The 19,936-nt window shown below is 34.8% G+C and overlaps 2 protein-coding genes, 1 long non-coding RNA gene and 1 pseudogene across 17 annotated transcripts; 1 reads left to right on the top strand and 3 right to left on the bottom strand.

Moving 5' to 3' along the window:
* The first annotated feature begins 1,134 nt into the window (after positions 1–1,134).
* On the top strand, positions 1,135–4,828 carry LOC112006712 (PHD finger-like domain-containing protein 5A). 4 transcript variants are annotated; one of them, XM_065769724.1, is made up of 3 exons: positions 1,159–1,268; positions 3,269–3,323; positions 4,137–4,828. In XM_065769724.1, exon 3 carries the CDS (start codon positions 4,162–4,164, stop codon positions 4,492–4,494), a length of 333 nt encoding a protein of 110 aa, XP_065625796.1. In that variant the 5' UTR covers positions 1,159–1,268; positions 3,269–3,323; positions 4,137–4,161; the 3' UTR covers positions 4,495–4,828. The 4 variants fall into 4 exon arrangements, with proteins under 4 accessions (XP_065625791.1, XP_023894782.1, XP_065625796.1 ...); XM_065769719.1 differs by lacking the exon at positions 3,269–3,323 and having other exon boundaries at positions 1,135–1,268; positions 4,145–4,828; XM_024039014.2 differs by lacking the exon at positions 3,269–3,323 and having other exon boundaries at positions 1,140–1,268.
* Positions 4,829–6,424: 1,596 nt separating this feature from the next.
* Positions 6,425–14,841, bottom strand: LOC112006720 (putative disease resistance protein At3g14460). Of its 11 annotated transcripts, none has more exons than XM_065769680.1 (10): positions 10,814–14,841; positions 10,614–10,667; positions 10,238–10,368; positions 9,872–9,922; positions 9,504–9,635; positions 8,556–9,208; positions 8,126–8,485; positions 7,681–7,877; positions 7,363–7,495; positions 6,425–7,273 (listed from the first exon to the last, which is right to left on the bottom strand). In XM_065769680.1, the coding sequence occupies exon 1, from the start codon at positions 14,609–14,611 to the stop codon at positions 10,859–10,861; it is 3,753 nt and encodes a 1,250-aa protein (XP_065625752.1). In that variant the 5' UTR covers positions 14,612–14,841; the 3' UTR covers positions 6,425–7,273; positions 7,363–7,495; positions 7,681–7,877; positions 8,126–8,485; positions 8,556–9,208; positions 9,504–9,635; positions 9,872–9,922; positions 10,238–10,368; positions 10,614–10,667; positions 10,814–10,858. The 11 variants fall into 11 exon arrangements, with proteins under 11 accessions (XP_065625752.1, XP_065625762.1, XP_065625740.1 ...); XM_065769690.1 differs by having other exon boundaries at positions 9,504–9,655; positions 10,614–10,664; XM_065769668.1 differs by having other exon boundaries at positions 10,614–10,664.
* A 2,543-nt stretch (positions 14,842–17,384) lies between these two features.
* On the bottom strand, positions 17,385–18,650 carry LOC112006717 (protein IQ-DOMAIN 11-like; annotated as a pseudogene).
* A 94-nt stretch (positions 18,651–18,744) lies between these two features.
* Positions 18,745–19,659, bottom strand: LOC136061271 (uncharacterized). Of its 2 annotated transcripts, none has more exons than XR_010627486.1 (3): positions 19,201–19,659; positions 19,036–19,130; positions 18,745–18,825 (listed from the first exon to the last, which is right to left on the bottom strand). It is a non-coding gene; the product is annotated as an uncharacterized LOC136061271 (long non-coding RNA). The 2 variants fall into 2 exon arrangements; XR_010627485.1 differs by having other exon boundaries at positions 18,797–18,875.
* Positions 19,660–19,936: the final 277 nt, after the last annotated feature.

The following is a 19,936-nucleotide window of genomic DNA, read 5'->3' as shown; positions in this document are numbered from 1 at the left end:
TAAAAGTGACATTAGGAATAGGAGATTGAGTATAATGTTAGGGAAAAATTACGTGTTTTGAGTTGGAAGAATTCAATTTCAAGAAATAACTTGGTATGTTTACATTTTTTTAAAGTAAAAATAAGTAATAACTATTCAATTTCAAAAGAAAACTTGGAATGTTTACATTTTTTTTTCAATTAAAATTTTCAACTACTGAATTAGAATTTAACCCAAATGACTATTTGATATGTTTACAAATTTTTTTAAAATTGGAAATAGACTTTTCAAAATTTACTTATTAAAATAAAAGTAAATCCAAATCTTAGTATACTTTCATCTTATATGATTTGAAATGTACGGTGTCAATTGCTTGATGATTCGACCTCTTTCTTATTCTTCTTCTTTTTTAACTTTTAAAATCTTTTTAATAAATTTTCAAATTTAAAGTCCACGTCATAATGATTTTTTTAATTATTAAACCAAAACACTAATTAATTTTGGTGTTGTAAGTAGAGCTTAAATATCAAGTCCCTCTTATTTGATGTGAGTTCTAGTTAGCTCAATTAATAAAGTCTCTGATAGTTGTATAAAAGATATGGGGTTCAATTTTTGCCTACACCAAAAACTGATTGATATCTTAATTTAATGATAAAGAACTATCATCAAGAGCGGATGCATAGGTTAAAACTTTCTCCAAAAAACAAAAAAAACAAAAGTCCCTCTTATTTGACGATAAAATATTTTATTAATTGAGTTAATTTGAATATACAATGATTGCTATTTATTACTATTAAGAAAAGACATTAATGGATTATGTAAATGAGATTCAAACTTTAGTCTTTTATACAAAAATAAGAGACCGAAAAAATCCGTAATATTTTTACCTTATAAAAAAAATGTAGAAACTCATATCCAGTATCTAGTTAAGTCCCTAATAAATATGCATTAAAATTACTTATGAAATTGAACCAATGTCCATGCCAGCATAGTAAAATCTAGATATAGTTCTTCAAAGTACAATAATTTAATTTAATTTTTTATAATTAATTTCATTCACGTAATTGTATTGACACAACAAATCATATTCATGTGATATATTTGTAATAATTTTTTTTTGCTAACAATATTATTTATAAAAAAATTATTTTATCAAAAAAAAAAATCCCTAAAAAACTATAAGGAGGACAGTTGTTGTTCGGTTTAACAAGTAACAACTAACAGCAGACCACAGAGTCCAGAGGCTGAGAAAATCATAAAACCTTAAAAGAGATCGATCAATCCTCCTGGTATGTACTACAGTACCTCATCTCTTTCTTCTCGGATTTGGGGTTTTGCATTTGCTTCTGTGATAGTGATTAGTGACTCGCCCACACATCCATTTTTGTTCAATATTTCGATGCTTTCACCATTAGTACACTTTTTATTTTCAATGTTCTCTTTGAAGTTTGATTCTTTTTGTGGGGTTTTGTCTGGGTTCTAGATGGGTTATGAAAGTTATCAAATTTGTTTAAAAGTAATAGCATAGGGAAAGTGCCGCTTAAGTGTTTGATGAAATTCCCCAAAGAAAGTGTAAAGATAAAAACATGGTTGTGGGTGGGTTATTCTGGAGCTACAATATGAGGTTTTAGGCTGCATTGATTTTATCTCTTTTGGGAATGGTAAATGGATACCATTGGAGTGATTTTTGGGCTAATGAGCTTTAGCTCAAATGGCAATTCTTGGTTTGCAAGAGCAAGGTGGAGGGTGAGGTTGTGAGTTCAAGATCCACCTTGTGCTTGTGTAACTTACTAATGAAAAATACTTGTACTTTTTCCTATTTGATTTGGTTTAGCAGTGAGAAAATGTTATAGGAGTCTCATTAGTCCTAACCTTATTTCCTTTTTTGTGTTAGGGTTTCCTTATGAACTTGGTTTTGAGCCCTATATAAAGATGTAGATGCGATATAGGTTTCTTTATTGTTGTATAAAATTCTCAAGTTCTTTGGATGCTAATCATCCTCGAATTGATTATTAGGAGGCCTTACCCTGTTGAGTTGGTCACTCTCATATTTTATAATTTTTTAAATTATTCGAAATGAAGGGTTTGTGTCAGGGAACTAGTGGTGCAAATATATATATATAGGTAAACTAGTGGTGCAAATACTTGTTGTAGAACAAGGTAGGTTTTTAGGGCTCTTTTAATCTGATACCAAAAAAAAAAATTATGGAGTTCTATGAACTGTCAGAAATTATTTGATGATGGCCTATGTGTCACTAGGCTTCATCTTGCTCTTCATATGTCCTTTAGTTGTGAGTTTCTGTTTTATTTATGACAATAATTGTTAATATCTTAACATTTTTACCTGGGATATGGTCCATATGGATTTCTTCTATATGCAGAATAAGGATATGCTGTTGATGTGACTTGGCCTTCTGATGACTAAGAAACCCAATTGTTTGGGTTAAATTTTTGAGCTGTTAGAAATATATACATTAATATGTGCTGCTGACCTTGCAGCTTGAACCTCTCCCCCACTAACCCCCAAGCACTTCATGCATGGGGAGGTACCATCCCACTGACAAGGGTGGGTGGTATGATTGTTTGGGTTAAATATTGGGAAGCAAATTTAATTAAATGGAATTTTTACTCTTGTTTAATTAGTTTTGAAGTGGGTCTTTGGATTTTATACACTGCTTGGAACCTGAGGACCTGATAACATCCTGGTTTGCATTAGTGGCCCAAAATTCAAGCAGTTGATATTTTGAGTTTGGTACCCATTATATGTCATATGGACTTAGGATAAACATGAAGAATAGCCTAATCCTCCATATCGCATATTGGTTTCATAACTGTAGGACTTGGCTCTTGGACCATGGTGATTGTTTTAGGCAGTTATTGCTGTAGTGATGATATGTAACCCTTAATTTTGGTTAGGACTGGAAAAACTTTGACCAGTTGGTAATTATGTGTAATGTGTATACTGAAACATATTCCGCCTAAAGTTTACTTAGAAAAAATGAAAATGAAAAATGGTAACATATTGCATTCCTAACTAGTTTCTGACCTGATTTGTCTAGCTAACTTGATTTGGTAGCTTGCGTAGTTTTGGAAGCGGAATGATTGATGCATACCCTGAAGTGGATTTTTTTTGTGCCATTCTTGAATTTGTTTGAAAACCTGAGTCATGCATGAACATGAACATAAGCATGCTTGTAAATGTCATTGTTTAATTTCATTTTTCTGCCAATTTTTATATAATTGTAGGATTTTTCCATCCTGGACTAATGTTTGAAATTGTGTTTATTAGGCACTGCAATGGTTTTTTTCTCTTGTTGCCCATGCACAGTTATTTATCAGGAAATGTATATAGTTTATCTTGACACCTTTTCTTTTTAATTTAATTTTTTATTTTTGAGAAGAATCTTGACACCAATTGTAAATCTGCCATATTCATTTTCTCTTTTCCGTTTTCTTTTGGAATTTAAGGAACATGCAACTTGCTTAATTGTATTTGATTCTATGACAAACTGATTAAATAATTAAAAAAAGAAAACAGAAAGTTAAAGAGCATTGACATATATCCCAATTTTAATCTTCACATTTAAATTTTAATAGGCTTAGTCCAACTTCATGTCTAATTGTATTTGTATGGTCATAGAGAGGGGAAGTGGAAATTAGAAGAAAAATCTCTTTACTTTTGAATAAATGTAACAAAGTGATAATTCACTTGATGGAATCTATCAAATAAATTTGTGCAATTAATATCATTTTCCTAGATTAATTTGTAGTGTCCTTGCTAACGTCCAACTCAAAGGTGGGTGCTGTAATCTGTCACAATTAAACGATTTGTGCACATTAATTTGTAGATCCATCATCCATCCTGCCCTATCCCACTAGTTTAAAACGTGGGTGCACAATGCCCATTGCAAATTGATCTCAAATTAGTGTGTTTGTTACAAAACATTATAGATTAGGGTGGACATTGCAACTGATCATAGTTTAGGTTCGAGATCTACTAGTGACATCATAATTTCTAGCTACAATTATCCCCTAATTTAATATTTATATGTTTTCTTTCATGTTTATACTTGAGATTTTCTGATTTTGTGATGAAATATCCTGATTATATATGCCATGCATGGATTTTAACATTCTCTTTTCCTATTCTTGTTGAGGAACTAAGATCGTGTAGCGGAAAGCATGGCCAAGCATCATCCAGATTTGATTATGTGCCGGAAGCAGCCAGGAATTGCTATTGGACGACTTTGTGAAAAATGTGATGGAAAGTGTGTAATATGTGATTCCTATGTGCGCCCTTGCACACTTGTTCGAGTTTGTGATGAATGCAACTATGGATCCTTTCAAGGTCGCTGTGTTATTTGTGGAGGAGTGGGTATTTCTGATGCCTACTATTGCAAAGAGTGTACACAGCAGGAGAAAGATAGGGATGGATGTCCAAAAATTGTCAATTTAGGGAGTGCCAAAACGGACCTATTCTATGAACGTAAGAAATATGGTTTTAAGAAAAGATGATGAGAATTGGATGGACATATGTGTACTGCTATTAAACTGCCTTTCATTTTCTCAGTCTGAGATGAAGAATCTTGATATGTCGGGATTATGAGCATAGTATAGACACATATGTAGGCTTTTACATTGCTTTTATTATGCTTAAGCATTGCTGAAGACGGCAGATTTGAAATGCTGGAGCTATTTTAAAGTATTGAGTTTGTTTTCGTAGATACTATTGAGTTTTCACTTGTTATTTACAAAAGCTTCTGTGAGGAGTGAGGACTACTATAATTGTTTTCTGTTGTGTACATGAGCTGCCACATCTCAATTTATTGACGTCTTGATGTTGAAATTAGATTCCAGATCAGAGTGGGTAGCTCTTATAGGAAGTTTAACTCTTATTTGAGAGGGTAGACTAACTTGAGCCTTAATTTGATTCTCTCTTTCTGATATTATTTTGCCCATTATGTTTTGTGCATTAATTTCAAGTTAATGATCTGGTTTTATGTACTAGACTTAATGTCAAGTATCTTGGGGCAGTGGCCATATGTGGCGTGATCTTTGTGTGAGTGAAAATGCAAGTACTTCCGAAACTATTAGGATGTGTATCTCAGTTAATCAAGTTGTTGTAGTAGTAAATTCTTCTTGAAAGGAACTTGCCGTGTTTAATGATGTGGTTTTCCTATTCCATTACAATAGCTTGGAAGAGTATGCTCCCTTAAGCTTGGTTGGGCTCATAATTGCTCCCTGATTGGGCAGGCCTAGGCCCCATATCCAGCACAATTTATAACATTTGATATTGTAATGCACTACCCTACGCTTGACAATGTGCTTCATATGCACATGGATGTGGATGCTCCTTTGCCAGTAATTCGAGTACCTTGCATAATGCTACTACCTCTTTTCGGATGAGAGTATTTCTTCCTTCTTCAATGCAGTGGACAAATACAGTTGTCTTAGATTTTGTTTGTGTAAAATAAAGTACCAAATACATAGAATCACAATTTCACCCTCAACACATCAGGTAATTCATCAATGTGCTAAGTTTTTACAAAATGATATGGTAACATTTAAAAATAAATGTCCATTGTACAATATGCAAATCATTTCCCCCCTTATTTTATTCCTCTCTCTCTCTCTCTCTCTCTCTCTCATCCACAAAAATCTTTTCGGCTAGCAATGGAGGAAATAGGACTCTGCATCATGCAAGGCTAAGGGGTTCCAACAACCTAATTGGGGAGATTGTGGAGGTGGCGTTGTGGTGGGTGTGGGTTTGCAAATCGATTGGAAAGTTGGGTGTGAGTTTGCAAGTTGAGGGCTTATTTAGTAATGTTGTTCTAGTAACGTTGTTTAGGTGATGTGAAAATATGTGTAGGTGAAAAGTGTTGTGGAAATGCATATTGTGTTGTTTAAATAACGAAAACTGTTATTTAAACAAAACAACCAAACAAGCCCAGATTTTGCTGTGATTGATGAGTTTTGTGGAAGGTTGTTGGGTCAAGAGCGATGGCATTGTCCATTTGCGTGGGTTATTAAGTGATTTTTTGAGTGGTTGTTGGACTTTGTGGTGCAGTGGCTGTGATTGTTAGGTTTTGTGTGAAAATTTCTATGTATTTTAGCGGTAGTTGGGTTTTTGTGAGGGTGGTTGCTATTGGATTTGGTGTTTTTATTTTTATTATTTTTAATTTAATGGATAGAAGTTGCTGACTTGCTGCTGGGTTTTGGAATTGGGTAGAAAAAAAATATTATTTTAATTAGCGGTATTAAAAAAAAAAAAAAAAAAAAAAAAAAAAGAGAGAGATGTCAGATGTGTTTAGAAAGTTGCCTATAAAAAAAAAATGATTTGTTAAAAAGTGGGTTGTTAAAATAAATAAAGTAGCTTTTGGTTATGTAAACTAAATTTATTTATTTCTTTTGCATGTTGGGGGTTAAACACACTTATCCATTGGTATTGAGCAGAGGAAAAAAGGCCTGTCATACAACCCAAATCTCAATACACTTTAATGGCCAGTTTGGAGGGAGAGGGAGTAAAGTAGAGTCTCAATTAGATTAAATTACAATGCAGCATTACAGTGAGCTACTCATTTGATGATGAGATAAAATAGCATCCCATTGTTTAACAATTCAAACTAGATTAAATTACAGTCTATTTCTCCACTCCAACCTGGCATACTGACCAAGTTCTCTTCTTGCACCAAACTTCTGATATTATTTGAAGCCATGTCTATACAAAGTCTGAAATGAGCACTCTGAGTTAAAGTTGAGATCCTTTACCTTTCTACTGGATTTTATGGGACCTGGAAGGCCTTTTGAGATCTGCTAGAAACCACTAGTCTTGCCAATCCTACCACCACTTGGCACTTCAATAGTAATAAAGGATATGAGTTTATTCTTATATGGTGAAGAGCTTTCAGAGCACGTATCAAAATTCTCGGGCCTTATTTTTCGCGAGCTCATTGATCTTGCCTTTTCCTTTGCAGATTCAGTTGCATCCATGTAAGTTGGAACAACAGGAGAGCTTGATGAAGACTTATGATCTCCCAATGAGCATTGCCTCCAATGATGAATTGATCCTCTGGGAACAAATGTTGGAGAATCCAATCCTTCCAACTTACTCTGTCCCTTAACATTTCTTAGCTTAAATTGCCTTCTTTCATAGTCATCTCTGTCTTTGATTTGAAGTCAAAGCCAAGTCCAAATTTTCAAGTTCTCTACTTAGGGTAATTTGTGTATCTACCCATTGATCCAACCAATGCCTCCATCTTCCACTTACTAAGTTTTGATCCATATCTGCTGACTACTGAAAAAAATTTCAGTTGAAAACATCAGTAGTTGAACCAAAATTTGAGAAATATATAATCATAAGATCATAAAGCAAAAGGACCTTACCAGATGGATAAACCACTATTCCTTTATCCGTTCTCTCTTAAGCACGGTCTCTTTCCTACTCATAAACAATGCATCTGCCTCTTCATTTGACAAAACATTGTCATTCCCACCTTCTTTGATTCCTTGTGTTGATCTGAAAATCATAACATTTTGCCATCCATAACTTAAAGACAAAATAAGTTAAAATACTATTAAGTAAAATGATTAATTAGACAGGCAGAAGACTAATGTTCTTGAAAGAGAGAAATGAGAAATATGTTTTTTATGAGAGTTCCGTTTTTCACAATAGAATAAGCCAGTTCTTGCTGCATCACATACCCTTGTTATCTTGTCATTCCAATTCTGCGATTGTTCACTTCCATCATAATTGGAAGTGCCTTCCACCATTCCAAATATTCTTGCGCAGCCTTGTGACTGAATAATTACAGTGGACCGCAAGAACTTTAGGGTAGTTATAGTTTGGCATCTTACAACTCTGCCTCAATTCCCTTCAAAGTCCACTAAGCTTTCCTTTCCTGCAAAACTCTCGCAAATATATTCATAATTATACAATCTGTGAGAACTTAAAAAACAGGTCTAATTTGTGCTTTTCCCCCCCTGCTATTATTAGAGTTAAAAGTTGACATAAATTTGCTGTCAATACCAAATTCCTGATATATGTTTTCTTCTAACCAGTAGAACTATATCATATACATAGTTTCCAACATATGTCAATTACCAGAGAAAAAATAAATTTGAGAAAGGAAATATGAGATAGAGAGACCTTCTTTAAACTCACAAGGTAACCTTGAAAGGCAGACTGAATTCTAGTGGCAGCAAATTCATGAATTTCTCTCACACAATGATGGTTGGACTGAGGGGCTTCACCTTGAACTCTAATGACTGAAAACTCTTCCACTTCTATACACATTGATGGTTATATTGAGGGGTGCAGGTCAAGTGGACAACCGCAGCAGCAACTAGAGCAGTCATAACAGCTGCTTCAGCAGCAGCAGTGGTGGCATGGGCCACAGCAAGAGCATGCTTGATCTGCTCTTCCCCAGCCTCACCAAGAGTTCTTTCGTTTAATGATGATGGTGAAGTGAGCGAGGCTAACCTTTTGATCTTAAGCCCTCCAAAAGTCCTGATAATTGTTCTAGCAGTGAGGAACAGAATCAAAGACCAAAACTGAACAAGTAAGCAAATTACTTAACCATTTCTTGTTTTGAGTTTGTCTCTCTTATAATGAACCTCTTCACTATGTTGAACCAGCTCTTCTTCTTAGCCATTGGAGAACCAATAAATTACATTGGTCTAAAATGGTTCTCAGTGAACTAAATGACAATTGATTTGTAAACTTTTACTCCATGTAAGATTTGAAAAATGGATTCTAATAAGAATAAGGTAGAACCTCAAAGCCACTTTACAAAAGCAATTGTCTAGTTTCTCAAATTGCCAATAAATTAATGCTCTGGAAATTGTACATTTGTACATCTTTGTAGAATGTGAATGAAATTTAATAATTTCTTACCAATCTGCAATATCATCTATTAGTGGTATTCAGCAAATCAAACAAGATTCACCGCATCAAGGAATTCATTTTCTCTTCAACATGCATACGAAGTCAGAGACAAAGCTTTAAATTCTGGTCAAGAAGAGGACCAGTCACCATGAATTGATCAAAAATTCGGTTCCCTATTTGATCTTAAATTCAACAAATCGTTTCCAATTGTAGACAGGAGGTTTAAAGCTACATTAGGGAATGATTCCCAGCCATTGCTTCTTGACAGATTGTGACCATGTGCTTGCAGTAATTAAGCGCTTGAGAAGCATTGACAGACTTTCCTTCAAGCATGGCTCTACAATACTGCATTTCCAAATAACCCAAAGAATGGCTCCAATTACAACAATGAAAGAATAATAAAGATCAGTATCCAAAGAGCATCTCTCCACCCAAATAGGAGCCAATTAGTACTGTAAAATGAGCTCCAGGGGGGGCTCTTTAGGGTAGATTTCTAACCAGTTAAAAACAAAACATTGCAGAGAATATGAATCAATAATGCATGCAATATAAGAAGTTAAAATGAAATAACTATTACTATTCAGTTATTTAATAATAAAATTTTAAAATTTAACTGAAATTTGGATATTTATGGACTTACAATAATGAAATACCTGCCACCTACAGCACAGGTGACAATGCTTTGATTAACCTATGCAAGGCACAATATTTGTTTGAAATGACATTTTGTGCACATCCACTGATCATCGGGTTGCGGAACACGATATGTAGCCTGCAATCATCAAATCACAGCTGATAGCCGATCCAATAATTCAAATAAATTATTACGTATAAGAGGTATTAATGAGGTGAAATTTCAAACGTGATACAATACCTCTTTTAGGCATTTTATCATACTATTGTGTGCCCAAGCATATAGGGTTCGCATAATTCAAATAAATTACTAACTATAAGAGATATTGATGAGGTAAAAAAAATTGAACATACGGTAACGAAAATTTAACATACCTCCACGTTTTGAAATTCCAATAGAAGGTTTATCAGTTCCAAAGCTAGTCTCTGTTGCAACAATGCAAGAATTAGCTTGGGTTAGATTTTGAATTATTGAAATCGTATTGTATTTTAAATACAAACACAGAGTATTTTCTTGTATTCAGCTTTGGACATGTAAATACGTAATGAACAATGTTATGAAACCAATTAAATATCTAAACTTTTTTCCTCTCTGTTTTTTGCTGCTCCTCCTTCTCTAATGAAGTGGTCAAGATCAACATAAGTTATGAAATAGTCTAGATCATTTATATCATACTAATATTAGGTGGGTACACATTTTAAGGAAACAATGATATTAATGGACTACAATATATAAAATACCTGCCATCTGCAGCATAGGTGACAATGCTTTGATCAATCTATGCAAGGCATGACAAATGTTTAAAACGACATTCTGCACAAGCATAGTACTAAAAGGGCATCTTGCCATTCTCTGCACATTTACTGATGACCTGCAATCATCAAATCACAGCTGATAGCCAAGCTAATAATTTAAACAAATTACAAAGTATATGAGATATTAATGAGGTAATAAAATTTCAAACACTATACAATATCTCTTTTAGGCATTTCTTCGAATAGCTGCCTGCCCGAGCATAAAGTGTTCACATCATTCAAATAAATTACAAACTATTTGATGAAAAATTTCTCAGTTCCAGAAGTTCAATTGTTAAAGGAGAAAAAAAAATTAACAAACCTCCATATTTTGAAATTCCAGTAGAACGTTAAGTGGTTCAGAAGCTAGTCTCTGGTGCAACAATGCGAGAATTAGATTGGGTTAGGGTTTGAATTATTAAAATCGTATTGCTTATACACAAACACAGAGGATTTTGTTGTCTTTAGCTTTTGGTGTCAAAAATGAAATGAGAAATATTATGAAATCAAATATTGTTGTACCTGGAAGGAAGGAGTAACTATTATGAGAAAATATTGCTCCTTGTTTTAAGATTTTTTTATTGCTCCTCCTCCACCTCCATCTTGCTCATCTGGAAACGACTGCCAATCTGGAATTCCACCATCAATTTGGAGTGATGTAAGAGAGGTTAGTCTGTGCAATCCCCACACAGTTACTTGCTTACAGATATTCTCCCCGCCAAATGAGAGTGATGTTAGACTGGTGGGGTAACCCTCTTCTGCAAAGTATATGACGCTTGGACAATTGACGATACCAAGAGAATTGAGATTCGGCATGCAGTTGGGCCAGGCCTCCAGTTTCTCACAGCCGTAGATCCAAAGATCTCTCAAGCTAGTGGGGAGTAACCCTCCATCTGGGAAGGAAACAAAACTTGGGCAGTTCCATATCTCGATTTTTTTGAGGTGGCAGAGTTTGTGTAGGCCCACCGGTAAGGATTTCAACTTGGCACACCTTTCGACATGAAGATATTCAAGAGACGCATTGTTGGGTAAGTTGTTCGCTATTGACTCCATCTTTGGACAGTTATATACAGTAAGGAATTTAAGAAGAGATGGACAGCCCTGAATATCCAAGTCCTCAAGAAGAGAAGAAGAATTAGAAGAAGCCTCTCCCTCATCTACCAAAAACTGCAAATTCTCACAATCTCTTATATTTAGCGTTTTCAAATTTTGAGGCAACTGATCTCTTGAAATCAATGTCAAAGAATTACATCTCTCAATGCTTGCCTTTTCCAAACATGTACAATTAGAGATTGACAAGGATTTCAAACCACTACAACCCACAATATTTAGTGTCCTTAAAGTAGATGTCAAGCTGATGTTGACAAGGCTTGAGCAATCTCTTATATCCAGCGTTATAAGGGATTTGAATTCATCCTGCCACAAAGATGTTAGCTCCTTACAATTATATATCTTTAGATTTTCTACCTTAGCTAACCCATGCATGAACTCCTCCGTCAAGCTTTTCACATATGGAATAGAAAGAATAGTTGACTTTGGAAAGCATAACTCATCTGTACTTTTGCTCACCACCCCTTTACATCCCTTAATTTCTAATGCATGAAGCTTTGGGAAGTTTGGAATTGAAACGTCCAATTGCTCACATCCATTAACAGAAAAATTTTCCAATAATGGAACATGGTGAGGCAATTTTCCTTGCAATTTAGGGCATTGAGAAATAGAAAGTTTGCGCAACCGAGGGAATTCCTCATATTCAACTTTGCATGGAACCCAATCTTTCCATTCTCGCATATTCTCAAAGTAAAGTGTCTCTAAGGATGGAAAAGGTTTTAGGCAATCTTCCCCATAGAACTCAAGACCAACGGTTTGCACTGCAGACAATCCTACAAGGACAAGGTCTCTCAAGGATGGTAATTGTCCAATTGCAGGTAAAGATGTACATTTTCTGCACCTCTCAATCCTTAGGAACACCATATTAGAAAATGATGGATGTCCAATCCAAGTTGGGAATTTTGCACCAACATAGCCATCAATTGAAATTTCTTTCACCGTTGTCGAAGGTTGTAGCATGTCAAGAATATCTAGACTAGCTCTTTGATCAAGCTCGGACTCCCATTTCATCACTAATACATTTAAATTCTTCTTACCAAGTAAGTTGGCCCTTCTTGCATCCTCGACATCAAGCACGTTCTCCAAATGTGAAATACAAAGTGCTCCCTTAAGAGACTCCAAGTTCATCAAGTCTCCTATCTTTGATGCAGTATCTTTCCCCACAACAAAATTAGACAATGTTTGTAGGTTTTTTAATTCTTTTATTCCCATTGGCATCTCTTTGATTAAATAGGCCCCTTCAATATCAAGATGCCGAAGATTGACTAGATTCCCAATTTTCTCCGGTAACTTTGTGAGACGGCCACAATATTTCAATATCAATGTTTGCAAATTGTATAAAGAACTTGTTGATTCTGGTAAACTTCTAATCAAAGTTCGAGAAAGGTTGAGGTATCTTAGGTGTTTCAAATCACCGATTGAACTTGGTAACTCAAAATTTTGATATCCAGATAAAGATAATACCCTTAAACATCTAAATTGTGGCAACAAAGAACTAAGAACATAATTTGTTAACCAGCCCGTGTACTTTGTTGGTAGCGGTAGGAAGGTCCGTAAACGCATTTCTTTTGTCAAGCCTTTAAATTTTGTGATGCCATCATAATCACAACAAGTGTAGGAGAAATGACGTACCTTTGTAGAAATCTTGGGTTGCATATTACCACCTGATTTTTCTTCCAGCCAATAGCACAACTGTCCCGCTGCCGATCGAGCTAAATCATTGATTAAGTCATGCATGACAAAGAGTGATTTATTCCTACTTGATTGTTGAAAAAGTGATCGCTTATATAAATCACGAAAATACTCAACACCAAGATCTTCCATTGGCTTATGATTTTCTGATTCTTGAACCAAACCTTCCGCCATCCATAACAAGACTAGTTCTTGTTCCTCAAATTCATAATCTTTTGGGAATAGTGAACAATAGGCAAAACATCTCTTTAAATGTGAAGGGAGATACAGATAGCTCAATCTAAGGGTTGGTAGAACATCATTATTTTCTTCTGACATACCCCATATCTTGTTATTGAGCACATTTTTCCACTCATCAAAATGTATTGTACGTAATAGGCCTCCAAGAGCTTTTGCTGCCAAAGGCAATCCCTTACACCTTTCCAAAATTTTAGGACCAAATTCTTGAAGTTCTGGATATGCACTAAAATTTGTTGTCTCCAATGCGTTTTGGATAAATACAATCAAGCAAGCTTCATCTGACAACTCGTCCAACTGGTAAGCTTTAGTGGTGCCCATTGTTAATGAAACACGATCGTTTCGAGTTGTGATGATTATCTTACTTCCTGGAGCCCCAAATTTTAATGGACCACGCAGTCTATCCCAATCAGTATAGTTTTCATTCCACACATCATCCAAAACGAGTAAGAACTTTTTACCTGATAATTTCCCCTTCAATTTGACTTGTAGTAACTCTAAATTATTATCGTTGCAGGATTCAGAAGTGAAAGATTGTAGAATTTCTCTTGTCACCCTTACAATGTCAAAATCTTCAGTAACACAGCACCATGCTTTCTCCTCAAAATTATGGCTCACCTCCATGTCATTATAGACTAGTTGGGCAAGAGTTGTTTTACCCATTCCCCCCATACCAAGTATGGGAATAACAGAGAGCTGAGCATTACTCGATTCACCGCTTAACAACAACTTGACAATAGCCTTTTTATCTTTTTCTCTGCCATGAGTATCACCTTCTTTCACTACAGAAGTGGTGGACACCCTTGGTCTTGTTGCTCCAGTTCTTCCCAGGCCTGCATTTTCTCTCAACTCCAGATCTTTCTTATTAGTCACTATATTTTGCAGTCTTGTATCAATCTCTTCAATCTTGGACCGCATTGAGGTAGCAAAACTTCGATTCGAACCAATACAAGCATCAACGATTTTCCGTACCTTACTTGTGCTGGGTTCTGGGTTCAACTTCCGTCGCAAAGCTTCAGTAGCAAACTCGTCCAAGATGTCGTCCACGTCATAGGCCAAGTCTTCCAGCTCATCCAACCAGATCTTCACGAGCCTGTTTGTCATCTGCTTCTCTTCTGCGTCATCCAGAACTGCATGGATCTTCATCAACGTTGTCCTCCAACTCTTGAGGTCAGCATCAACTTTCTCTTCCTGAAAGAACTTCAGCAGATCATAGGAAGTTAAGTTGTCAAACAGCTTCCCAAAGAAAGCGGATAAAGCAGCCTCTCCAATTACAGACATGATTCGCTCGTGGGAAAGAAGGAAATACTGAAAATGAAATGAAGTAACCAAAGTGACACTTCTGATCAGAAAATTGAGTTCGGAGAGAAGACTGAAAGAGGTTTACTTTGTTCACAGTGTTTTCTTAGGTCTTGCAGTGAGAGACTTTTCCACAGAAGACTTGGTGGAGGAAAGTAAAGGAAAAGATAAGATATTTGATGAGATTAGGAACAAACGGATGGATGAGAAAAAAAGACAAAGGAAAAAAAAAAGTGTAAATGTAATTTTATTTTCTACATTTTTTTTTTTTCTATACTGTTCTCTATATTTTAATTTATCATTTTAAAAGTGCATTTAAGCAAAAAAAAAAAATGAAAAGAAGACAAAAAAGAGAGAAGAGGGTTTGGTGGAATTTTTATTTTTTATTTAATTACAATTATACTAGTCTACAACAAATTAAAAATAAAATATATCACAGCAGCCGTGGTGGTGTGGCTGTATTATTATTCACCCTTCACAGTTTCAAAAGTGATATTAGAATAAAGTTACATAAAGAGTAAAGTGCGTCAGTCTTGACTGCTTTATTGATAGGAAGGAATCAAATACATAAAGATAAAGCAGACCACGCCAAAGTCTCAAAAAAAAATAAAGCAGACTGCATTATTGGTAGCTTTATTTATTTATTTTTGATAGGGGTAGCTTTATTAAGTGCTCAACACTTATGCTATCAGCTTTATACGTTGGTAGCATATTCTGAAAGATGATTTGGGCCCAACTCCCTCTGGTCCGGTCCACCAAGTGGGTCTTCTTCTACAAAGTTTGGGCCTCCTTTGTTTTCTTTTCGTTGCAGAGGGTTTGTGGTGTCAATGTTAGAAGGGTTTTGTTGGAGTGTTTGTGTGTATTGAAGAATCAATTAGTTGTATCTCCAGCACAATTAGGGTGGTAAATGAACCAAGCTAATTGTGAACAACTCAGGTTTAGCTCGATAAAAAACTTTTTCATGTTTGTTTGTTTATAAATAAGTCAAGTTTGAGCCTTAATTTTAGGCTCATTTACTAAACAAGCTGAGCCCTAGCAAAAAAACTTGTTCACGAATAAGCTCGTGAGCTATTAGGCTTGATAGAAAATAATTCAAGCATAGACTCATTTATAAGTTTATATGCATTAGTTAAATATAATTTTTACACATATCTTAATAATGCCATGACCAACATGGGACTACTACCCATTACCTTAATTTTTTCCTTCCCTCTAAACTAACCAAAAACCACTTTAGACTATAGTTACATTTAAAAATAAATTAGTTAGTTAAGTAGGCCACATATGATCCTTCCCCATCAATCATCTAAAGTAAAGTTATAAAACATGTTAGTATTTTCTTGTTCATAATAGTTACAAACAAGTACTTTTTTAGTTCTTCACCATCTAACGTGAATGTAAAAATTGTATTTTGAATATTTGCTAAAATTGTAGTAGACAAGGAATGATTAATTAAATTAATTTAATTATGTAAAATTTTAATTTGAATAATAATTAATCATAAGTAAGACTAGACGCATGATAAAATGAGTATACTATTTTTTACTTCTTCTTAGTTTTAGAGATTGAAGCATTTGATAATGTAATTTTTTTAGATCTCAAGCTCAATAGCTTGACCTAAGCTCGAGTTTGAACTTGATATGAAGTTTGAGCTTAGCTTGACTAATTAATCAAGCTAAGCAAAGCCAAGCCAAGCCAAGCCAAGCTTGAGCTTTTTAGCTTTCCCACAAGCTCAAGCTCAAACACTATTTTTAGGCTTATCACGAGCTTAAGCCAAGCTTGATCTTTTGACTTTTCTTGATGAGCCAAGCTTGAAAATGCACTATTTGACAAAGTTTAGCTCGTTTACAGGCCTGCTGCACAATTCTAAAGAGGCTTACTTTGATCTACTGCTTTATTAGTATTCACAAATAGTATTAGTGCTCAAGATTTTTGAAATGCAACCATGATTAATGCCCTCTTTTAGAATATGATAAACTGAAAAAGTGTTTAAGTTGATTAATATGTTGGTAGCAAGTTCTTTTAAAAAAATAGTGTGTAACACATAAACTTAGTGTATTATTGATAAATTTGATATGTGTTAATTTCCATCACTAGCTTTGTTTATATATACACAAGGAAGCATCACTAAAAATAGCTAAACAAGGCTAACCAACTAGTTTGATATAACTTTCTCAAAAAAAAAAAAAAAAAAATAGTTTGGTATAATTCTAAAATATTTGATTAGGTCTGTTAGATTAAATAATTGAATTCACCATTTTATAGCATCTTAACTTTTGAGATAATAGATAATTTATTGAGGTCAAGCTCCATTATGTGCACAGTCTAGTGGAAATTATGGAATAGTAAAAAAATAAGGTAGTAAAGGGTTTGGTATAATGATGAAATATTTGATTAGATTTGTTAGATTATATGATTGAATTCACCATTTTCTAGCATCTTAAACTTGAAGACAATCGAAAATTTATCAAAGTCAAGGCTCCATTATGTGCAAAGTCTAGTGGAAATTATGGAATAGTAAAAAAATAAGGGAGTAAAAGGTTTGGTATAATGCCCTCCCTGAAAAGGAGGTGTCCAGCCACACCTTCTAGTACAACAACCATGTTATGACTTTCACTCCAGTCACTAACCCTGCCTCCAAATATTTCAATAGTTGTTTTGTTTCTCCATTCTCTAGTGTCCTAAACAACTGGCTTAAAACAGAATCATAAAGTCACATCTATGGATAAAACCTTAATTTTAATGCCAGTTAGCATAGAATTTGCTCAATTATAGTTGTGATAAGAAAAGAGACTATTTGTGTGTCAATCAACTATGTAGCTTTACTATAAGCTACTCAATTAATAATGAGATGAAATAGCATCCCATTATTTAACTATTTAAACTCTATTAAATTACAGACTATGTTCTCCACTCCAACCTAACACACTAACCAAGATCTCTTCTTAAACCAAACATTTGAAATTATCTGAAGCCACCATGTCCATCCCAAATCTGCAATGAGCACTCTGAGTTAAAGCTGAGATCCTCTACCATCTGTTTGGATTTTATAGGACCTGGAAGGCCTTTCAAGTTAGGAGATCTTTGCTGGTAACCATTAGTCTTGCCAATCCTGCCACCACTTGGCACTTCAGTAGTAATAGAGAATATGAGAGACAACTTATTCTTATATGGTGAATAGCTTTCACAGCATGTATCGAAATTCCCAAGTTTTGTTTTTGGTGAGCTCATTGATCTCGCTTTTGCCTTTGCAGATTCAGTTGCAGCCATGTAAGTTGGAACAAGAGAGCTTGACAAAGTATTATGATCTCCCAATGAGCATTGCCTCCTATGATGAATTGATCTTTGGGAGCAAATATTGGAGAATCCAATCCTTCAAAATTATTCTATCCCTTAACATTTCTTAGCTTAAGTTGTCTTCTTCCACAGTCATCTGTTTGTCTTGGATTTGAAGTCAAAACTGAGTCCAAATCTTCAAGTTCTCTACTTTTAGTAATCTGTGTGTCTACCCATTGGTCTAACCAGTATCTCCATCTTCCGTTTACCTTGTTTCGATCTGTTTCTGCTGACTTCTGAATAATTTGTTAGCTGAAAGTATCAGTAATTGAACCAAAACTTGAAAAATATATAATCAGAAGATTATAGAACAAAAGGAGCTTACCTGATGGCTATTGGCTAAACCAGTATTCCTTTATTTGTTCTCTCTTATTTATGGCCTCTTTCTTACTCATAAATAATGCATCTGCCTCTTCCTTTGACAATACACTATCATCCCACCTTCTTTGATTGTTTGTGTCTATCTGAAGATCATAACATTTTGCCACCCAAATGTTAAAGACAGAATAACTCTTATGATATTAATTAGACCAGCAGAAGACTAATGTTCTAGAAATAGAGGAATGGGATACAGATTTTTCTTTTTCATCAGAGTTATGTTGTTCACATTAGAATGAGTTAGTTCTTTCTGCATTCCATACCCTTGTTATCTTGTCTTTCCAATTCTGCAATTCTTTACTTTCATCATAATTCCAAGTGCCTTACACCGTTCCAAATCTTCTTGTGCTGGCCTGTGACTGAATATTAACAATAGACTGCAAGCACTTTAGGGTAGTTATAGCTTGGCGTCTTACAGCTCTGCCTCGAATAATAGCTTGGAGTTTCACAATTCCCCTCAATGCCCGCAAGGCTTTCCTTGCCTGCAAAACTCTCCCACATATGTTGATTAAAACTATGCAATCCGTGAGAACTAAAAAGAAAAGAAAAAAAGAGGTCATATATGTTTTCTTTTAACAGGCATTACTTTATCATATACAAAGTGTCAGACATTTGTAAATTAGCAGAGAATAAATAAAAGTTAAGAAAGGAGATATGAGATAGAGAGTGCTTGTTTAAACTCGCAAGGTAACCTCAAAAGGCAGACTGAATTCTAGTAGCAGCAAATTCAAGGGTTGGACTGAGTTGCTTCACCTTGATCTCCAAAAATCCATTTCCTTCTCTTATCCTGATAATAGTTCTAGCAGTGAGAAATAGGATCAAAGACCAAAACTGAACAAACAAGCAAGTCATTTTACCTTTGCTGGCTTTGAGTTTGTCTCTCTAATAAAGAACCTCTTCACTATGTCGAACCAGCTCTTCTTCTTAGCCATTGGGGAACCAATAAATCACATTGGTCTAAGAAGGTTTTAATTGATTCTGCAACTGTGCTTGTCGGTTTCTGGTAGTACATATATGCATCAGTTTAGAAAAAGAAGTTAAAATACCAATAACAATGGCGAGTTTCTTTGCGCTTGCTCTTCTTTGCTTTTTTCTTGCCATTGTTGGATTTGGTTTTGGATTTGTTAGGGTTTTTGTTGCTGGGATTGTTGGTGGGTTTTTGTCGCCGTCGAGCCACCGCTATCAAGTTGAAGCAGATATCTCACCATCGCCGGCGACCTGGAACAAACAAGATGGGGAGGGTCGGTGCACTTTGTTTGTGGGCTTTCAACAAGTTTGTGGATTTTTGATTTTGGTGAATCGTCCCACATAAACCTCGTGAGAGGAATATGTAAATTTAAAACTTTTAAGATGAATTTGTAAAATTAATATATTTATATATTTATTATTGTCAAAAAATTAAAGTTAAAAAATAAATATGAAAAAAATAATGATGTGATGATGATGTGAAGAATGAGGTGGCTTAACAAGAGCGTAGCATTTCTTTTAGATAGAATATATGTGAGATTAAGGTTTGGTGTAGTACTTACCAAGTGCAATACTTTTCAATGATTAAGATTAAAATTAATTTTTATTCTCAACAATTGGATAAAA

Source organism: Quercus suber, unplaced genomic scaffold (assembly GCF_002906115.3).
Source record: "Quercus suber isolate HL8 unplaced genomic scaffold, Cork oak 2.0 scaffold_28, whole genome shotgun sequence".
Taxonomy (NCBI): Eukaryota; Viridiplantae; Streptophyta; class Magnoliopsida; order Fagales; family Fagaceae; genus Quercus; species Quercus suber.
This window is presented reverse-complemented; position numbering and strand designations above follow the sequence as displayed.